A 22,833-nucleotide genomic window follows, 5' to 3' on the forward strand; every position below is an offset into this window, starting at 1 on the left:
CGTCTGTTGCAATTTTTTTCCCCACTGTGAGTTGAGGGGTACATTTGACAAAATGTCAGCTCCTAAGAAAGCAAAGTTAGATGTCCGTTCATTTCACCTCACAGGAACATTCGGTGGCTAAATCGTGGCAAGGTTTCGGTGCGCTTTGTAAACTGATTTGATACAATCAAGGCCTTTTTGTCGGAAAAAGGACAAAACTACCCCAAACTGGATGACGACAAATGGCTGTGTAATCTCATGTTTCTAACTGACATCACTGCTCACCTAAACGAAAACAACCCTGTCTCCAGGGTGCAGGGCAAACAGTTCTGGATCTTTATGAAGCCTGGAAGGCATTTGTTGTAAAACTAGCAGTTTTTTCTTGGTATATTCAAACTTTGACTTTCTGCTACTTCCAACACATAAAAGAGCTACCGACACGTTGCACTGTCAGTGTCGATGAGATTGGAATGTACATGCAAGAACTGAAATCAGAATTTTCTGACAGATTTCAAGATTTGCAGCGATTTGGCCCAATGCTTTCTTTTCTAATTAAACCTGAAAACTTCAACGAAAGTGACTTGGATTTGTCTGTATTTAAGTGGATGAAGATTTCAAAATGCAACTCATTCAGTTAAAAAGCTCAGAACTGTGGGCATCAAAGTTTGGAGATCTGCGGAGTGCACTTAAAGCTACTGAGAGAGATCATGGGGCCTCTATTCTGACCTGCTGGATGTCCCTGCCAGCGAAATTTAACTGTTTTAAGAAAATTGCATTTGCAATGCTTTCAGCATTTGGATTCACATACTGTGTGAACAGGTATTTTCACACATGAAATCTGTCCTCTGTCCCTCTCGGAGCCGGTTAACTACTGATCACTCAGAAGCCTGTGTGCAGTTTAAACTATCCAAATATGTGCCAGACATTGGAAAACTCAGTAAGGAAAAGCAAGGGCAAGGATCACACTAAACTGATAAGATCTGCATTTTAATTTAATTTTAAATGAAGCTTCTTAAACATTTTAAAAACCTTATTTACTTTACATACAACAATAGTTTAGTTATATATTATAGAGAGAAACCTTCTAAAAACGTTAAAATGTATTACTGGCATGCGAAACCTTAAATTACAGTGAATAAATGAAGACTTGGCAACACCACTTCTGAAAGGTTGCTGACCCTGATCTACACTGCCATTTTATACCCCACAGCCCAAAACTGTGAGGCTGAGTCAGCTGACACGGGCCAGTTGTGGGTGTTCTATTGCAGTGTAGACATACCCTAAGATCACCGTTGGGGTCAGAGCCAAGGGCATTATGCTGTGTGACACTTGCATCTGTAAGGTATTTGGACCAAGGAACAATGACACTTTCTGGCTCTCTGATAATTATTTGGGACGAACCAAACAGGAGCATCCTAGACAGTCAGTCAGGAAAGAAGTGTATGTAGCTGCTACTAGCTTCCCAAACCCCTTAGGACCTCTGACTGTGCCAAGCTCAGCTGATCCATTAATCTAAGAGACTGGTGTTCTCCCAAAAAAAAGGGCATCCCAGGCTCAATTCCTGCCCTTTCTTTCAGAGCAAGTATGGTATGTTTATATATGACTCTTGGGTCTAGAGACCATGGGCTTGATTCTTATTTATGCTCAGGCCCCTTTACAACACTCTGACCTTAAATTACATTCACACCCACTTTGTCTCCTTTACACTGTGCCTTAGTGTACTTGAGAATCAGGCCCAATGAATTCATGCCTTTTTTATAGGGGAGCAAGATGCACTATAACTTTCATATTCAAATAGGGCTGTTGCAAGATTGCTTAATACAGCTGCCTGATGCTGTCTGATGGTGGGCTTCTTGGGTGTGTTTAGAATTTCACACCAGTGGTTCTGCAGCAGCAATGCCAGTTAACCCCATAGGTTTGAAGGAAGAGATCCTACTCTATTGCCATAAGTGAAAACTTTGTGACTTGTTATTTAATTATCCCAACCACTGGGAGGAAATGCATTTCTGAGTTTTGAGCTAAGCTTGGCTAAAAGTTAAGGGTTTGTGTGGAAACCACTGTGGTTTTTGCATGATTTACACAAAAAGGAAGCTAAACTTTGTAGTTTTAGTCACATTTTGCTTTGAGGTTTGAAGATTGTTCAAACCCGAAAACTCAAAGTGAAACTCAGTGGATGCAGATCCACAGGAAGCAAAATAGAAAAACGGAGAGGTCACTTGACTAAACTATGATTAGTCACTTTCTGCTGCTATAGGAATAAACATTTCTACTGTTTGGAATAAACTAGCAACAAAGAACACACTCTTTGGAGAGTAAATCTAACCCATGGTACACACTGTAATTAAACATATAACCTTAACCACTTGTGTTAATTTCAGGTTACAAACTGCAGTACTGAAGCTCTTATCACAAGTTTTCACATAGCCTTTTTGAGAAGGGTCAGAGTCAATTAAGCAGAAATGTATGATGAGCGTCCGCTTGTCATATGTGAGTTAATTGCGCTCTTGGGGCTTCAAAAACAATGAACTACAGCCAGAGCCTCTAATTTTCCACTGTAATTTTTCTCATAATTATCAGAGTTAGCTATTTAAAATGTTGAACAGCTGTTTTTGCTAAGCTTTCAGGTCCATCTATTCCTATAGAAAGAGAATGCTTTTTAAAAGTACCACTATGATTAAATATGACAAAATTAAATGCCAAAGCTCGTATGAAAACTGAAAAATGTAAAAGATCTGTACAATTTAGCAGTGGAGTTTGACAGAAAGAACTCCCCATTGGAAGCGAATGGCTCAGAAATGGCTGCATGAAGGTCCGGGAGCAAACAAAACACGTCCAGATTTGTAATTGCCATTGGATTACCATCATCTTCTTGATTGAAAGCATGGAAAATAGGAGAGGGAAGGGAGAACCCTAGCAAGACTGCCTCCTTCCCACTCCTGACTCATTCCTCTCCCCCAGTTTCCATTGGTGCCACCTCTCCTGATTGTCTCATGACATGTGGTACTTCAGCCCCTGCAGTCAAGTGATTTTATGAGAATCCCAGTTTTTGTTTTTTCAGAAAGTTTTCTAGCCCTTATGGTTGTGGAGAAAAGCTTGAAAACATGACCAGAGGGTATCCCAACGTCTCAAAAGCTAGAAGGCATTCAAAAGGAGCCGCAAATGTATTTTATTCTAAAATCTCATGATTTTTCAGCCAGTCATGTTTTGTGGGGTGCTGACTTGAGCTTTGAATGGTTGGCGTTGGTAGTGCTGAGTTTCTGCGCTCTTCTCTTCAGCCTCTCTGATACACAGTGTACCCAAAGCAAAGTAAAAATGACAACAATCAGGGGTCCCAATTCTGGAGAAGGGTGTAGTCACTCTGCACCATGCCAGCAGTGGAATCTGGATCTAAAGCAGGCAGAGATGGCCATGGAAAGATCATCCCATGGTAGAGAGATTCTCTAGTGGCTCCTACATAGGGGGAAATGGCTGGGGTTTCCCTGCACCTTCTCTGATCCATGGCTCCCTTATCTGTCCTTATCTGCCCATTGACAGTTTGGGCATGACTTAGAGCAGCAGGAGACCAGCGATAGATGTAATGACCCAGATCTATGGGAGCCCAAAAGCCACCTTTGCCCACCCCTTTCCTCGTCTCTGGGGCTGTGCTTTGCACTCCTGGGCCCATCGCTCTATTGCCCACTCATTTATAACAGTGCAAAGTGGGTACAGAACACCACCATTCTGGTGTGGTAGCATTTTACACTCCTCTCATTCTCGGGGAGATGTCTGCATGGTTTATTCACCTCCCTGAGCAACATAAATTATGCCAACATAAGCTGTAGTGTAGACATAGCCTAGAGTTTCATCTGCCCTACAAAATTACATTCAACAACGCCAGTCAGAGGTGTGAAAAAATCCACACCCCTGAGTGGCATTGTTAAACTGACCTAATTCCATATGTAGACAGTGCTAGGTCAATGGAAGAATTCTTCCACTGACCTATTATCTGTCAGAGAGGTGGATTACCTACGCTGATAGGAGAATCTCTCTCACTGGTGTAGGTAATGTCTATGCTGTATCACTGTAGCGTTTTAAGTGTAGACAAGTCGTATATGCCTGTACAGTGCCTAGCACAATGAGGCCCTGTCCTCAGCACCACTGTGATACAAATAATAAGTAAAATAATAATAAGCAGGAAAGGGAGGAAAGAATGAAGAGGAGTGTTATAATATTAGAGAGTTTGCTTATACTGATACCGAAAAGAATAGAATTTTGAAATGTTTCAATAGTCAAATGAAGCAAGAGACTATTGTTAGTTAAAAAGTGTAAAATGATAAGCCCCAGTGGAAGAGGCTTTTCTGGTTTTGTTCTATTCATCTTTCTACAGACCTTGTTAGCACTATTTCATCATGCACTAATTGCTGTTTCATCACAAGAGGGAGCTGTTTTCTTATACAACTGAAAATATTTCAGTTTGGACTAAATGAACCCCATCAGGAAAAAAAACAGAGAAATGTTTAAAATGCCTGATTGTTTTGTTTTTTATAATTGCTATTATGAAATATGTAGAGGTGGTCTCATCTCCCTTCAGGTGCTTAGGGTTCAGATTAAAGGTGGCTTTTGGATAGTAACTAGGGGAAGTTATGGGCCCCTCAAATGTCACTGCTGCAGTTTGCTGTTTAGAAGTGAAGCCAAGACATACTGTGTTTGTAGTTTTATTCTAAATTTGTAATTTGATTTTTAAAAGTCTTTCTGGCCTCACTGAGAACAGAAAAAATAAGCTGGCTTTTACTTTTGTTTATAAAAAAATCTGTACAATGAGCTGTAGAAGAAATCTGTACTATATATTGTCCTGTAGGCACATCTTCCCGATTAATATTCACCAGCCACCCTTTCTTCCCTCTTTCAAAAACCTTCTGCTAGACTCATTTGTTCTGTGAAGCATTCCAGCTACAAAGAACATGCTCCACTCTGTTTGCCATTTTGTAATGTCATGTATCATACAGACCTGGGCCTATAAGGGTTGATCTATGGAGTCATTCCATTGACTTCAGTATATGAGTAAAGTGTCCTAAACAAATAAGAGTCTCTACCTTGAAGAGCTTTACAGTCTGACTTCTCTAGAAGTTGCATCAAGTCATTAATGGGAGATATTCATGAAATCTTTTCATGAAAGCTCTTCAAAGCAGAGACTCTTATTCGTCCAGCCCACTTTACCTATTGTGCAACTTCATTAATATCCACGGTTTCATATACATGATTTTTATCTTGCTTTTTAAGGGTTTAGTCCTGCAATTCTTAGACTAGCAAAACACTCCTTGAAGGCAATGTGAATGATGTCTGCATAGGGTCTGCAGCTTCAGGCCCTTAGCAGTTAGCTGGTTAAAATAACCAGAGAAAATGAGTATTCCTTTCCCTAGTAGCCAGTCAGTATTTATCACAGTTGTTGAAGCTACATTTTCTGTATGTGTTTATTTTCATTTGCCTCTCTTCAATAATAAAAATTAAACAGACCTACCTGAAGGTAAGATTTAGAGAAGTGTTTATGACATCTAGATTTAAAAAAAAAAAAAAAAAAACTTCTACCAGGGAGAATATTTTGTGCTAATTAACAATGACTAAGACCGTGTTGTTAATTTGGATGAAAAGATCTTTCATCTGGATAAGTGTGAAGGTGCCAGTAGATATTAATCCTAGCAGTAAACGAACTGTTGTTTTATGGAAAACAAAATGTATTAATTACTCACAAAATTACAACTTATCTTTCACAGAATCTTGTCTGTCAAAATTGTTTTCCAGACTCAGAAACTTTCACTGGAAACATTCACTTTTATTTTATTTGAATGTTAACAGTGAAATGCATCACAAGACCCTATAATTATTGGGGCAGATACACCCAGGGTCTCTGCTGGCTGTGAGCGGTGTAGACCCCGGCAGGGCATAGTCGACTTAGTAGAGAGGTGGCAGCACCAGAAAGTGGACACATGACCTGTCCTCCATCAGGTGACTGTTAGGGAGATGAGCAGGGAGAGGCATTAGCTGGGAAGAAGTCATGACCAGTGAAGGAAGTGGTGCATCTCCTCTGCATTCACCAGTGTGGCTCAAATGGAACCACAACTGCAGACCAAAGACGCTACCCAGCCAATGCTTAACATGGTTTGGAAAAGTGCGGGTATTATCACGCCCACATCTGCCCATCGCATGCTCAGCAATTAGTTCTGGCTCCCACCCCCAAATCAATCCTGTCCCCCAGTCTGCCACCCATCAATTCATAGATTCTAGGACTGGAAGGGACCTCGAGAGGTCATCGAGTCCAGTCCCCTGCTCTCATGGCAGGACCAAATACTGTCTAGACCATCCCTAATAGACATTTATCTAACCTACTCTTAAATATCTCCAGAGATGGAGATTCCACAACCTCCCTAGGCAATTTATTCCAGTGTTTAACCACCCTGACAGTTAGGAACTTTTTCCTAATGTCCAATCTAAACCTCCCTTGCTGCAGTTTAAATTCTCTCCCCCCAGCCCCTCCTCTGTTCCTACTGCAGCTTGTGGGGGATTTCACCCCCCAGACCTGAGGGGGCTGCAGTAGAGTTCTCTTTCCCACTTCCCAGGCTGGGTGTTGCAGGGAGGGAATTGGGTGGCAGAGGAAGCAGCCTATTGCTCACAGGAGTGAGGTGGTAGCAGAGCTGGCATGGGCTGCTGGGCATCACTTCAGCATCCCCCCTTCCACCTCCCTGCTGAGGCCACAGCTGCTCATGGGAGAGGAGCACAGTCCCATCCTGGATGTGGGCAGGGTGGTGGCATGGCATAGCCATCCTATCCCGGGGAGTAGGGGGTGGCAAGCCCGGGGAGGGTATCTCATTGATGGCCAGCCTGAGGCAAGGATTGGAGCCAGGCCCACTCTGCATGGTCAGCTCCAGCTCAGGCTGTCACTGCTGCTTCCTGTCCAGCCAGTGAGCAGAAGGAGCAGCACTGACAACATGCAGGTTAGGAGCCCCAGCCCAGGCTGCCCCACAGCAGCTCCCCCAGCCCTGGAGAGGCAACTGGAAAGGAGCTAGGACAGGTCTGGGAAGGGGAAAACCATGGCTGGGGGCAAGCAACTCTTCCCCCTGTGAAATAGAAAATGATGCTCCTGTCCTACCCGCCTCTGAGAATGGTGTCAGGTTACTGAGGGGAGGGGAATAGAGCTCTGCCTCCTTCCTGCAGCAGCCCTGATTGGCTACTCTTCCCCAGGAGGTGAGAAAGTGGGGAAAGCACCCAATCAGAGGGGCTTCCCCAGGCAGCAATTAAAATATACACCCCTCCCCAACCCAGCTCGCTTCCTAGAAATTTTATGTGCCAGGTCTGTGACTTGTTTCACAACCCATCTCACTTTCAGTACTACCCCAGCAGAAACCCCCGAGGGAAGGTGGTGGTGGGAACACCATACAGACTCCTTTGGGGGAATTACCTGCAGGTAGGGAAGAAGGCCTAGCTGGCAAGGAGGTATAATTTATACCTTCTTTAGATAGTTTTGGTGACTCTGGTCTATTTATATAAACATACAGTAGTAGTCAGCTTGGGAAACGTGTTTATATAGATAGAAATTTATATATATGTGGTCTATCTCAGTGTGCAAATTTAGTAGAAAATTCCCTGTGTATTGCAATTAGAATGCTGTATTCCCCTGCCTCTATAGATACGAATTAAACACTTACACCTATTTATCTAGCTATACTGCAGGAATATGGAATTGGCTACTTCATGTGGCAGATGGCTTTGAAATATTCATGAACAGAATTTTCCCATGCTGTATATACCCATGGCTGTGTATATTACAATGCAGTGAAACGTTATGGAAGATGTTAAATCATCCTGTTTTAAAGAGGTTGTGTTTATTTGCTTGTTTTTGTCTTCTTCTTTTTTCAGGAATTCCATTTTGAACGTGTTTTAAAAATTGTGTCACTGTGGACAACACCACCATCCTGTCCGTCACTCGGGCCTATAACCTGGGCATTATCTTCTTCTTAGAACTATTTCTAGGTTCTCACATCCCAGTCATATCTAAGTCTTGCTGAAAAACATCTCTCAGATACAGCTTTTCTTAGCCATCCACACAGCTAATGCTCTCATCCTGGCTCTCCTCTCATGTCTCAATTACTGCAACACCCTTTACTCTGACCTTGACAAAGACAATCTTGCCCCACTGATATCTATTTAGAATACTGCTTCAAAGATCATTTTCCTAGCCCATCACTTTGATCATGTCACTCCTTCTGGTGATCCCTCCACTGGCTCCTCCTTCTCTATCTCATCAAACATAAGCTACCTGAGTTCACTTTCAAGGCCCTATCCCTTCCTATCCTCTCACATTCACTAGCAAGGAGTCAACTCTCATCTCCAGTTGGCCCAAGATACCAGCCTCCATTGACCACTTAGTACAGGCCTGCACAACTCGTAAAGCGGCGAGGGCCACATTACTCCAAAGAAAACAGCTGAGGGCCGAAACCCCCCGGCCCTGCAGAAACACCCCCGCCGCAGCACTTCCCGGCCCCACGAAAACACCCTGCTCCAGCACCGCCCAGCCCTGCAGAAACAAACCCTCCTTCCCCAGCGCCGCCCCACCAAAACAGCTGTGGGCCAAAAAGGAAGGTTGTGGGTAGGGAGGTGATACCTGATTTTAAATCAACCAGGGGCTCCCAGCTGAAGAGGTAGCTGAGAGCCCTCAGGGGCAAATTAAAGGGCCTGGGGCTTCGGTGGCTGGGGGAACCTGGAGCTTTCCGGGGCTAGGGCAGGGATTTAAGGGGCCCAGAGTTCCTGCCGCTGAGGGGAGCCCGAGCCCTTTAAATCCCAGCCCCAGCCCATCCGCTGGAGCCGCGGCCGGGATTCAAAGGACTCTGGGCTGCCCGCGGCTGCCGTGTGCGGGGGATTTAGAATCCCCCCGCGGGCCGTATGTTGTGCAAGCCTGACTTAGTACAAAGGTGTTTGTTTGAAAATGTAACTTCTCTCACACTGTCCCTCACACGTGGGAGCAGCTCCCCATAAACATCTGCAAAGCTAAGTCATTAGTGCTCTTCAAATCCCTCCTTAAAACTCTCCTTTATTATGATGCCTACAAAAATCTTGACAACACGTGGGCTGCTTGTATGTTGAGACTACTGCCTGTCATGCTGATCAATAATGCTGCATTGTTTCCTTGCACTCCCGTATCTGTTGTCTCTTGTCTGATACTAAGATTGTAAGCTCTTGGGGGCATAGGTGCCGACTCCGTGGGTGCTCCGGGGCTGGAGCACCCATGGGGAAAAATTGGTGGGTGCTCTGCATCCACTAGCAGCTCCCCGCTCCGGCTGAGCCCGCCACTGCATCCTGCTTCTCCCCCACCCCCAGCACTTGGCGCCGCAAAACAGCTGATTCGCCCGGCAAGCCTGGGAGGAGGGGGAACGCGGTGTGCTTGGGTGAGGGGGCGGGGATTTGGGGAGGGATCCAATAGGGGCAGGGAGGGGCGGAGTTGGGGTGGGGACTTTGGGGCAGGGGTGGAGTCAGGGCGGGGCCAGGGCCAGGGGTGGGGGCGCGAGCTCCCACCAGTGACGAAAAAAGTTGGAGCCTGTGCTTGGGGACAGGGACTGTCTTCTTGTTCTGTGTCTGTACAGCACCTGGCACAATGGAGTCCTGGTCCCAGGCTAGGACTCCTAGATGCTACAGTAATACAAGTAATTAATAAATAATAATAATTTTTTATTATTATTTTATTATTAATTATTATTTATAAAGCTGGAAATACTGTGAGTGATTATTTGTCCATTATTCCTGAGCCAAATTTTGCCTTTGAGTGCACATGAGAGACTCTCATTGAAATCAGTGGGAACCATGTGTTCACATGCAAGGACAGAAGATAGCCTCTTACCAATATTTTAGAATAAAGTGGTTACTTCCCCTTCCCGCCTATATTTCATTGTTGATGGGTTTCAGGTGATAAAGGGCAATAGGCAATACTGTATTTCACACTGACAAGTATTCTTCTACTCACTGAAAAATTAGAGCCAGATTCTACCACACCTACTGATGCGAAGTAGCATTTTATTCCTTAATGCTGATATCGAAAGGCTTATTTGTGGAATAATGTGCTAGAGTAAAAGTATCAGAATCTGAGCCTTAATGACTGCCAAAAAAGCAGATGTCATCATAGTTACAGTGTATAAATGCTCATTGAGAAAATATTTTGCACTTCATAAATGTTTTAATAATATTGCACTATCAATAAGTGGAATCTGCAAATCACCTTTAAAATTACAGAAGTAAACTAGGCATATTACTGAGATGTCAGCCTTTCACAGAAATAACCAGTTAATTGCAATGTGGTATGCATTCTGAAGCATCAATTAACATAAAAAAAAGGCACAAGCTTTCATTAATGTTAAATAGGTTTCATTGGTACCATGTAGGAGAGGAATTCAGTTTCAGCAACATTTAAAGAAAGAACTTTTATATTGTATTATGTAAAAGACCCTGAGGGCATGAACAAGGCAGTTGGTGAGACGTGTTGCTACTTAGCCCAGTATATTAGTCACACTAATAAATAAAAACATACTGCATCAGCCTAAGAATCAAATGAAAGCTGCTAATGCTGAAAGGTCATCACCACCAGATCTCTATGGTTTCTTTATCAGAAAAATTTTAAATTCAATTCAACTGTAGAGGGGGAAAAGCATAAATATTAATAGATGAGAGCCATTTCTAAGAGAACATCATGACAGATGACAAAACATTGGACAGCTTGCGACTTTTAGACAGTTTTTTCCCCCATTTTCATGGGTACATATATCAAAGCCTGACAATAGGACCTAGCTGACACTTAGACACTCGCCTACATCTAAAGATTATCTTATATGGATTGAAGTTCTGACTAAGGACTAAATTCAACAATATACTACTTCTTTTTTAGAAGGTCAGTCTTTGGTGCCTTTCTAGAAGCTCCAAGTATTCCTGATACTTTATTGCTTCCCTCTACTCTCATCCTTACCCTTTTATATAATATGCTTACCTGCTTTGAATTTTGCTCAGCTATATTTGTGTTTCCTCAGTGGTTCTCTTTTCTGTTTGTGTGTTTTTTCTTTTCATTCAGCTTTGTCTTACATGTTTGTTTGCTGCTTGTTTTGCATTGTTCTCCCCTCTGCATTATATTTTTTACTGCTCTTGGATTTTGCCTTCTTACCTAGGTTAGTTTTAATTTCTTTGCCTGAATTATTTGTTTAGCATTTTTGTAACAATAATGGCAGTGGGTAGCTGCAACTTTTAGTAGAACATATTCATGGAGGTTAAGGCCAGAAGGGACCAGTAGATCATCTAATCTGACCTCCTGTGTATCACAGGCCATTAAATTTCACCCAGATACCCCTGTATTGAGCCCAATAACTTGTATATATAAATGAATTGCATTAGTAATACTTATGCTTACATATACACCTTAACTAAAATTTTCAAAGATAAGTGAAAATTGCTTTAATTTTGGGGTGCCCAATTTAAGACAACTTAAAGAAATTTGATTTTCAGAAGATAGGTGCTCAGTGCTTTATGAAAATTAGGCCCTTTTAGGGTGTAACAAGTTGGACTCCCTAAAACTGAGTCACCGCAAATCACTAGTCACTTTTGAAAATTTAGGCCCCAGATAATAATCCAGCTGTGAAGTTTGACCCTGTGACTAGTTACTAAAGTGAGATTTCATTTCTTGTGTGTGCTAGACTATTTACCAATATGGAATTATTTATCTTTAATTATTGATTCATTTTAAACAAACTACCCAAATAATATAAAATGTGAACACTATAAAATGCTGTGTTGTGGTGAGTTTTCAGACAAACATTTTTCCGCTAAAGTTTGTGGTTCCCAGTAGACTAACAAACTGTCAGGCATGCTACAACAGTTCATGTGTCTATTAGGGTGCGCAAACTTTTTGGGCCGAGGGCCACATCTGGATGGGGAAATTGTATGCAGGGCAGGGGGTTGGGGTGCAGGAAGGAGTGCAGGATGTGGGAGAGGGTGCGGTGTGCAAGAAGGCTCAGGGCAAGGGACTGGGGCAGAGGAGGGGTGCGGGGTATATGAGGGGGTTCAGGAAAGGGGGTTGGGGTGCAGGAAGGGTGCAGAGTGCAGGAGGGGGCTCAGGCAGGGGTGCAGACTGCAGGAGGGGGCTCAGGGCAGAGGGTTGGGGTGCAGGAGAGGTGTGGGGTGTATGAGGGGGACCAGGGTAGGGAGTTGGGGTGCGGGGTGTATGAGGGGGCTCAGGGCAGGGGTGCAGGAGGGGTGCAAGGTGCAGGCAGGGGGCTTAGGGCAGGGAGTTGGGGGGCAGGGGGCAGGAGGGGATCAGGCTCCGGCCTGGCACCACTTACCTAAAGTGGCTCTGGGGTGGCAGCGGTGCGCACCAGAGCCAGGGCAGGCTCCCTGCATGCCTGCCCTGTCCCCGGCCCCATGCTGCTCCAGGAAGCACTGTGGCCCCTGGCGGGGTGGAGGGCTTCACATGTGCTGCCCTTGCCGCTCCTCCAGGTACCTCCCCTGAAGCTCCCATTGGCCGTGGTTCCCCGTTCCCAGCCAATGGGAGCTATGGGGGGCGGTGCCTGGAGGCAAGGGCAACGCATGGAGCCCTCTGGCCCCCTAGCCGGGGGCTGCAGGGAAGTGTTGCCGGCCGCTTCTGACAGTGGCGCAGGGCCCATGGCGCCACAGGGGCAATCCCACAGGCTGGATCCAAAGTCCTGAGGGGCTGGATCCAGCCCGGCCCACGGGCCGTAGTTTGCCCACCCCGGTCTATACCTTAGTCTTCAAAACACCAAAAAGAGTCTGTAATTTTTCTATCCCTTTACATATTATTATGTTAATTTTGTTGGGGTCTGGGCTACATATTCCATTACATTCTTACTATATTTTAAGATTCTAGAAGCATCATGTAATAAGTCAGTGGCAGATGGCATATGAAAGAAATATTTGTTGAGCTAAACAGAGTGCATCTGTGAGATACTTTTGTCTATCATTTTCCATTTCATAATAACTGTCCCTCTCTAAAGTGGAGAAAATTTACAGCCAAACATTGCAGATTTGCAGCTTTCTAACTAACTGGCATAAGCTTTCATGGGCTACAGCCCACTTTAGATATTCTTTGCATATTTGCATGTTGAATTGTATGTTCAAGCCCAATGTTTACAACATTTTTGATGAGAGAATTGTACTGATGATGCTTTTTTCCCCTTTACCTTATCTGAAGCTATATACATTGCAAATATCCAAGGGCCTGATACTGATACCCCCTACTCGTGCAGAGTAGTACCTCAGTCCATGAGTAATCTGATTAATTTCAAAATCACTGGGACTACTCCTGGAGCAAGGACCTATTCAATATGAGTAAGAGTATCAGAATTAGCTGCAAATGATTACTGTTTTGGCTTTATTTTGGTTCGAGTGAAAGTCCAGTCCTGCCAACACATACTTTTAACCCAATCACTGGGCAGGAGATCTTGGGGAGGCAAGACTATATATAGTGAAACCAGGAGGGGAATGGAAGGTTATTTTGCCCTGCACTATGGAGGTTATGGGTCCTCAAGAAATTTACTATTTGGGATATTTTAGAAGTTTTAATGGCAATAAAAGGAGGTAAGCTTGCACCCTCTGGTTTGTATTGTAAGCCTGTTTTTAATGGTAGTTTGAATGATTACCACCCTGTGGTTTTGGAAGTGTGGGAAAGCACCAAAAGATGAAAATATAATGCAAAGACAAATACTGACATAAAAAGAATTAGGGGGAAGTAAGTAGCAAAGGCCTGGCCTGACATAATTACTTAATACCTGAAGGGAGACCTCATTTTTTGGAAAATAAGATTAGGGGAGGATATAAATGTTGATTGCTAATAAATATATGGACATGTTTAAGAATATTCATTGTGTGATAAAGGTTTTTTCCACTGGTAAAAGGTCCCATTAACCCACAGAAGGCCATTGCTCCCAGAGGGGGAGGAGAGAGCCCTAAATTGTGTGGAAAACACAGTAGGATTTGACTTCCAATTTTCAAATGATGCCTTTTTACCTCTAACCACTTCTTTTACTTTGTTGTTTAGCCATAGCGTCCCTTTTTGGTTCTCTTATTATGTTTTTTTTAATTTGGGGTATACATTTAATTTGAGCCTGTATTGTGGTGTTTTTAAGAAGTTTCTATGCAGCTGGCAGGCAATTCAGATTTGTGACTGTACTTAATAATTTCCATTAGCTTCCTAATATTTTTGTTGTTCCCCTTTCTAAAGATAAATGCTACTGCAGTGGGCTTCTTTGGTATTTCCCTCCCTCCACGCCCACAAGAATGTTAAATTTAATTATGTTCTGGTCACTGTTACTGAGAATTTCATGTATATTCACCTCTTGGATCAAATCCTGTGCTCCACTTAGGACTGAATCAGGAATTGCTTCTCCCCTTGTGCATTCCAGGACGAGCTGTTCCAAGAAGCAGTCACTTATGGTGTCTAGAAATTTTATTTCTCTCTCCCATCCCGAGGTGACATGTACCCAGGCAATATGAGGATAGTTGAAATCCCCCATTATTACTGAGTTTTCTATGTTTATAGCCTCTCTAATCTCCTGGAGCATTTCACAATCACTGTCACCATCCTGGTCAGGTGGTCAGTAGTATATTCCTACTGCTATATTCTTATTATTCAAGCATGGAATGTCTATCCATAGAGATTCTATGGTACAGTTTCATTCATTCAAGATTTTTACTATATTTGACTCTATGTTTCCTTTATAGTGCCACATCCCCACCAGCACGACCTACTCTGTGATTCCTATGTATTTTGTACCCTGGAATTACCATCTCCTATTGATTATCATCGTTCCACCAAGTTTCTGTGATGCCTATTATATCAATAGGCTCATTTATGACCAGGCATTCAAGTTCCCCCAATTTTAGTATTTAGACTTCTAGCATTTGTATACAAGCACTTATAAAATTTGTCACTTTTTAGTTGTCTACCATTATATGATGGAATTGAATGGGACTCTTTTTCATCTGTTTCTCTTCAGCTCCTATCTGTAGTTTATTAACTTCTATTCTCTCCTCTTTACTAACATACAGAGAATCTCTGTTAATAGATCCTCCCCTAAGAGATGCTTCCATTTGCACCGTGTTCTCTTCCACATCTGTCAGCTTTCCCCAGCTCTTAATTTAAAAAACACTCTACAAAATTTTAAATTTTACACAATAGCAATCTGGTTCCATTTTGGGTAAGTGGCGCCCAACCTTCCTGTATAAGCTCGTCCTTTCCCAAAAGGTTCCCCAGTTCCTAATACATCTAAACCCCTCCTCCCTACACCATTGTCTCATCCACGCATTGAGGCCCTGCAGTTCTGCCTGTCTAACTGGCTCTGCTCATGGAACTGGAAGCATTTCAGAGAACACCGCCCTGGAGGTCCTGAACTTCAATCTCTTACCTAGCAGCCTAAATTTGGCCTCCAGGACCTCTCACCTATCTTTCCCTATGTCACTGGTACATGTACCATGACCACCGGCTCCTCCCCAGCACTGCACATAAGCCTGTCTAGATGTCTCAAAAGATCTGCAACCTTTGCACCTGGCAGGCCATTCACCATGTGGTTCTCCTGGTCATCGCAAACACAGCTATCTATATTTCTAATGATTGAATCCCCCATTACTATTACCTGTCTCTTTCTAATAACTTGGGTCCCCTCCCTCAGAGGGGTATCCTCAGTGCAAGAGTATTCCATGAAATCGTCTGGAAGGAGGATCTCAACTATGGGATCATTTCCCTCCACTCCACTTTGATGTTCTTCTTAAGACTTTCATCCTTCTCAACAGCACAGAGGCTGTCGGACTGAGGGTGGGACCGTTCTACTGTCCCGGAAAGTCTCATCTGTGTACCTCTCTGTCTCCCTTAGCTCCTCCAGTTCAGCCACTATGGTCTCCAAAGCCTGTACACAGTCTCTGAGGGCCACAAGTTCCTTGCACTGAATGCACATATATGCCACCTGCCCACAAGGCAGGTAATCATACATTCTGCATTCAGTGCAATAAACTGGATAGCCTCCACTCTGCTGCTGGACTTCTGCCTGCATTCTCTCTACTCGTGTAGCTTTTGTTGTTGTTATTTTGGGTGGGGGTGTTTATTGGCCTAAATTTAGAGACTGTTAATAATGTAAAAAAACAGGAGTACTTGTGGCACCTTAGAGACTAACAAATTTATTTCAGCATGAGCTTTCGTGAGCTAAAGCTCACTTCTTCGGATGCATAGAATGGAACACACAGACAGCTCACTCTCATCAAAAATAATGAAATTGTTCTGCTCTTCTCTAAGTACTCTCTTTTTTTTTTTTTTTAACACACAAACACGGCTGCTACCTGTTAATAATGTGTATCTGGCTCTCAGGCTCCCTCTCTAAACTCCCTCACAAAATGCTCCTGTTAGCTACTCCTGTTCACCAGCTCAGTGGTTCTCAATCATCATACCCCTGGGGGTATACAGAGGTCTTCCACGCAGTACATTAACTTCTCTAGTATTTGCCTAGTTTTACAACAGGCTACATAAAAAGCTTTAGCAAAGTCAGTACAAACTAAAATTTCATACAGACAATGACTTGTTTATACAGTTCTATATGCTATACACTGAAATGTAAGTACAGTGAGCTGACAATACAGAACTTTTCCAAGTCTACAACAACTCCTAACCTGATTTCAGTCCCTATTCAGCTGTTTGTTCCTGGTCTGAACCCTCACTTGAAACTGGCCGGTTTCAAAGTGAGGACCAGCATGTCTTCCCCCCACCCCAAAATCCCAGGGTAGGTCTCCCCTTCGGCTGCCACCACTCAATCATTAAATGTGGATTGAGACACAGTCCTTCCCCAAAATCCTAGGGGATTCCAAGAGCCCCAAATCCATGGAGTTCTTACACCCAGGAGAAACAAACCATTCCCCCTGCTTCCTCCCCCCTCCCTTTTCCTAGGAGAGACACGGGATCTAACTACAGAGGGATACCTCCCCCTTCTCTTTCCCTGAGAATCCACCCAAGGAAAGACCAACAAGTCCTTAATAGAAAAGAAAAGAATTTATTAAGAGAACAAAAAGAAAATACAGAATCTCTATGAATCCAAGCTGGGCACTCATAGGGTATAACCTTGCTAAGTTCTGGAGAGACTCCTCTCTCTTTCTCAGTACAGACCAGTACAAGCAGATTTAAGGATAATCAATAACAAACACACAGAATTGCAAACATAGGATTATTAGATAAGGACACAAAGTATCTTTCTAATACTCACTATCTTGACTAGAAGAAATTAGTTCAGAAAGGTGGAACTTGTAGGGACTTGATTAACTCGTCTGGTTCTCAATTGTTCTCAATTGTTGAGAACTGTGTTCAGACACTGTAAAACTCCATCATGCAGACCAAACATTTGAGAGCCCTTATGAAGCGGAATGTGTACTGAAAATACATTACAACCATCATTGTTCGGTGCTCTTTATTCTTCATGATCCTTCTTACCAATTGACCCAGAGAAGCAGGATTCTTTCCCTCTGAATCATATACAATAATAACCTATAATTCTTTTGTTACATTAATGACATTTACAAGCATATAAACTAACACTTTATTTGAATAACACGATAGAATGGCATTTTATTGTCACAGTTCTTTTATACTCACCCTTGAAGAGATACATTAGTTTCTTTGATATAGCTTAATTCATAATGTTTACAATGAACTTATGATTAAACATTTACCTCATGACCTTTGCACTCAAGGTTGACTGAGAAGAACAGCATTCATATAAACTATTTCATTACCAATTACAAGCATTCTGTACTAACATTTCAAGGGCAAATGCTGACCCATGAAAGCAAGTCTTTTTCCCACTAAATTAAGCACCTACCGCTTTTGCGAATTCTTTCTTCTAAGAGGTCAGTGTGTCCTGTAGGAAGTTTCCTATTAAAGATCTCAGCCGAACGAAGGAACATGGCTTCTACTGCTGAACCCTTCAGCAAAGCAATCTGATCTTCATGATCAAGGGTTTGAAAGCCTGGAAGGATATCAGAAATAAGAACATCAGTACTTTAGGTCCTATAGTTCTTAACCAAAAGGTGTCATTTATTTTATTTAGTATTTGCATATTTGCCAAGCCAAGCAATAGCGTTCTTAGTGGGCAAGAGCCCACAGCTGAATTTGGTTAGCAGGCATGCCATGCATCTCTATAAGAGATAATTGTGCCCTTATCAGGGCTGCTAAGTATTGTGTACATTTAAGCCTGGATTCAGCAAAGCACTTAAATACATGCTTAACTTCCATTTATTTCAATTAGATATAAGCAGATGCTTAATTGCTTTGCTGAATTGTGACCTTTAAATGTAATGCTACATGTGGAATACAAAGGCATGGCATAGCCATCTGTGGGCATTTCTCTAATCCTACAAACCTCTTCAGTATTTTCTGCCACGTTCTCATTAGTGTTCTGTATATAACTCTGCCCATATTCTGCTCCTCAAATGAATACAGCACAACTAATTTCTGGTTTCCACTAACTTAAGGGGCAAAAGCTCTAAGGTTGTCTTGATAATGAATTTTGGGTTATAAGAAAAGGTTAAGTAATGGATATTACAAAGATTGTATATCAGTAACTATGTTTAAATAAACCAGATATCTTGAGTAGTTCTGGATGTCTTTATTCTTGCAAACTGAAGTTCTATTGAATAAATTAATCTATTCATCAAGTAGATTACTAGAAAAATGATTACACATTCACTTATTACAGTAATAAAGATTCATTTTGCTGCAGGAATATATAGATTTAATCAAGGTGTAAAGGATGGATTTCATATCAGTTTGCTTTAAGCCAGCCTGAAATGATGACATCAAACTCTTAGGCCATGTCTACATGTACATTGCTACAGCTGCACCACTGCAGTGTGTGTGATGAAGACACTCTATGCCGACAGGAGAGAGCATTCCTGTCAGCATAAAGAAACCACCCCTGTGAGCAGCATAAACTATGTCGGTGGGAGAAGCTCACCCGCCAGCACAGAGCTGTGCACTCTAACACTTATGTCTCTGTAACTATGTGGCTCAGGGGGGTGGAATATTCACCCCCTGAGCGACATACATTTTCCTGACATAGGCAGTAGTGTAGACATAGCCTTAGACTTTTATAACTGAGACCTGATGAACCGCAGGAGTGCGATGGAAATAGGTATAATAGTTTCAGAGAAAGAGGAATCATTCATTATTGGAGAACGTGTTTTAAAAAGCACAACAGGACAGCAACCATGCTAATGTGACATGAGAACCAATTTTCACATCATATGGCTCAAATCCTCCTGTTAGTGTTACTAGGCATAAATCTAGGTAACTCGGAAGAATGAAAGACCACAAGTGTTAATAAAGTCTTCTTGCTCTAGGCCTATGTGAACCAAAGTACCTTCATGTTAAGCGCTTCTGTTAGCCTTACTAAACTTTTGTAACCTTCTGTGCTATGTGCTGATTGCTAGCAGCTGCAAGGCCGGTTAGCACTAGATGCAGCCAATACTAAATAAAATAGACGAAAAGCAAATGCTGTAATCAAGGTTATATGCATAAAAAAGTAGGCCACACAGTAAAAAAGTACAAAAAAAACAAAACAAAGGGGGTATAAATACTGGGACCCCACCTGCGTATGGGTGTGCAGGATTTAAGATTGCTATTTCTCCCTTGCACCTTATTTGAGCTCAAATAAACTTGGTTTGCTTCTCCACCCTGGTGTGTTAATTAGTGCAACGTACACCGGGCAACGAACCTCGCTGTTGCCCCCTCGGGCCCTCTGGGCCGGCAACACTCCTGCATCCATGACCAGTGACAGATTAACAAATTTGCCGATCTAGGATTTCGTAGGCTCTTTTCCTCCGTAAGGATATGTCTACACTGCAGTTAAAAACCCACAGCTGGAGCTCAGGCTCAAGGACGCCAGCCATGCCCAAATGTCTATACTGCAATTAAACAGTCACACAATCCCAAGTCCCACAAGCCTGGGTCAGCTGGCATGGGCCAGCCATGGGTGTCTAGTTGCAGTGTAGACATACCCTAAGAGGATTTTACATATAACAATACAGTAGAATCTCAGAGTTATAGACACTGTAGCGGGGTGGTCACCCGCTCCTGCCCTAAGGCGTTTAAAGACAGTCCTGGGGGAGGGCTGTGGCAGGGGAAAAGCTACTAGGCTGATTGGGAGGCAGCCTCAGCTGGCCCTATAAAGGCTTGAGCCAGGAGCTCAAGCAGACAGTCTCTTGCTGAGAGAGAGAGAGAGAGAGAGAGGAAAAAAAAAAAAAAAAAAAAAAGGGCCTGGCTGCAGGGAGTTTAACCAGGTATCTGGAGTGGAGCAGGGCTAGGGGAAGCCCAAGGGAGTTGGGGAGCTCTGGCGTAGGAAAGCCCCAGGCTGCAGGCCTGGTAAGGCCTATTAGGTACTGGGTTGCAGGGGCAGCCCACGGGTAGCCAGAGGCAGCAGGTCCAAACCCCTTTGCCTGTGATGAGTGGCTTATACTGCAGTCTGCCCCAGTGAACAGGGGCTAGATGGAGACTGGGCAGTAGCCAAGACTGAGGCAAAGTGGGGATAGTGGGTGGGGGTTCCCCTGGGAGGGGGAGACCCACACTGTGGGGGTACTGCCAGGGAGCAGCACCAAGTTAAAAGGGCACTGGGGTCCTGGGAGGGACACAGGGGCCAATGATAGGTGGGACGCCTGGCCTGCAGAGTGCGCACCGGAGGCTGGAGAGCTAATTCCCATGGACGACCAGCAGGAGGCGCCGCCGGGTGAGTCTGCTCTTGATTACAGACACCTTGGGAAAATAGGTTGTTTGTAATTCTGAAATGATCCATAACTCTGAACAAGATGTTACGGACTTCAGCCATGGGGGAGTTTGGGCTGCAGGTGAGAGGGGGTCTCAAGACTTCTGCCCCCTGGGAGCACCACAGCTCAGGGCTTTAGACCTGGGGGGAGTGCTGGGGCTTGGTGCTTCACTCCTGGCTTCTGCCCTGCAAGGGGCACTGGAGATCAGGGTTTCAGCCCCACAGCTCTACTCCCAGCTTCAGCTGGGGGTGGGGGACACCAGGGCTTGGGGCATTAGCTATGGGGGCAGTGCTGGGACTGAAACCAGTGCTCCCCTCATAGCTAAAGCCCCAAACCCTGGCTACCCCTGCAGGGCTGAAGCTGGGAATGGATCCATGGGGCTGAAGCCCCGCGCCCCAGCACCCCGCACGCGGCAGAAGCCAGGAGCAGAGTCACCGGGCGGAAGCCCCAAACCCCAGTCTCCCCCAAGTCTAAAGCTCTGAGCCCCAATGTTCCTGAGGGTCAGAAGCCCCCAGCTCTTCCCCTGCCCAGACTCCAGACCCCTCCCCCCAACACCCTGTGGCTGCAGCCCTAACCCTCCCATAGCTGAAGCCATGAGCCCCAGGGCTAATGCCCCAAGGCAATACAGTATTTGCTGGTTTTTGGTGGTGGCTTTTTTTTTTTTTTGTCTCCACTGCTGCCTGATTGATGACTTCTTGTTTCACAGGGTTTCTGGTTGACCGGTAAGTCCATAACTCTGGTGTTCGTATCTTTGAGGTTCTGCTGTATAGGGATATGTGCAAAGAAGGGGCTGGTAATCAAAAACCATGCCTCCTTTTCACGATTTTTAAGCTTTTGTTATTTTGGATAAAGACTTCCCCCTATATTTTGGATAGGGGTTTATCATTTCTGTGGGCCTGGGCTCTTCCCCTATTGAAGTAAATTGCCAAACTCCCATAAACTTCAGTGAGTGCAGAATGGGGCCTCTACGTACGAGAGTGGGACTGAAGGTTATGTAAAGCCCAGTTCATGCTGACAGCCACTACAAACCCAGTACAATGAGCCTGTACCAAGTCCATGAAGCAGCACACAAACAAGGAAAGATAATACAGAGAATGAAAGAAAATAGTTAAAGTCACAGATTTAAAGTCACAACAGGTAAATTGCACTAAATCTCCACTACTTTAAATTTTCAAATAGCAGTTTTATTTGATCCTAGAAGCCCCTCTCCCTTTTCCCCCCACAGTATACATTGATTAACATAACTCAGAAAAGAGAGTGATTTTTTTCTGCAATTCCATCTCAAAGTTATTTTAATCTAACAAGACTCCAAGCCCAATATTTTCAAGAGAATCCACTAATTTCAGGAGCTCAGGAATTCAGGGGAAGTCTTTTGCCTGATTTTCTTAGGTGCTAAGGATCCATCCACCTCCTCCAGTTGAAATCAATGGGAGCTGCAGGTACTCAGCTGTAAAAATCAGGCTGAAGTCGGGTGCCCAAAATGAGGCAGGCAAAATTAGTGGAGACTTTTGAAGATTTGGGCCTTACTTTGTTCTTGATTTGAGACCAACAGACCATCTGTATTACAGAAATCTTGTGAGGTTTTTCCCCATTTCCTTTTTCCAACTGCCAGGCCAGCATCCTTCCAAGTCTCCCTCTCCCAGCCCCTCTCTCTCTCACTCACACATGTATGTGTATGTAATCTTGTTTTGGATCAGGTAAGATTGCCTTCAACTTGATTAGCATATAACAAATTAAATTCCTGCTTTAGTGTTAATAAAGAATTGGTAGCATTATCATCTTTCAGCGCTGAACTGAACCCATTCAAAACTCATTCACTTTATTTTTTTCATTTATTTCCTGTGAACCTGTGCCCATTAGTTTGCAAAAGAAAATACAATTGGAATTGGAATACTGTAGAGGCTTTAAAATAATCCCATAACAGAGGGAGGAAAAGGGCAGTGCTCGGCAAAATGAAATTTTAACACATTTGTATATAAAAATATATTTGTGCATGTATGAAGGTAGAGGCAATATTGTCTAGTGCAGTAGTTCTCAACCAGG

At 43.6% G+C, this 22,833-nt stretch overlaps 1 protein-coding gene across 4 annotated transcripts in view; it reads right to left on the bottom strand.

The window, feature by feature from the left end:
• The window catches only part of NR1H4 (nuclear receptor subfamily 1 group H member 4), a 69,750-nt gene that overhangs the window by 5,715 nt on the left and 41,202 nt on the right, over positions 1 to 22,833 (bottom strand). For all 4 annotated transcript variants that reach the window (XM_039519983.1, XM_039519982.1, XM_039519984.1 and 1 more), the window contains one exon: positions 17,853 to 17,999. In XM_039519983.1, coding sequence (XP_039375917.1) covers positions 17,853 to 17,999 — 147 coding nt within the window. The remainder of the gene's footprint in view (positions 1 to 17,852; positions 18,000 to 22,833) is intronic.

The sequence above is a fragment of the Mauremys reevesii genome, linkage group 1 (genome assembly GCF_016161935.1).
Source record: "Mauremys reevesii isolate NIE-2019 linkage group 1, ASM1616193v1, whole genome shotgun sequence".
NCBI lineage: Eukaryota > Metazoa > Chordata > Testudines > Geoemydidae > Mauremys > Mauremys reevesii.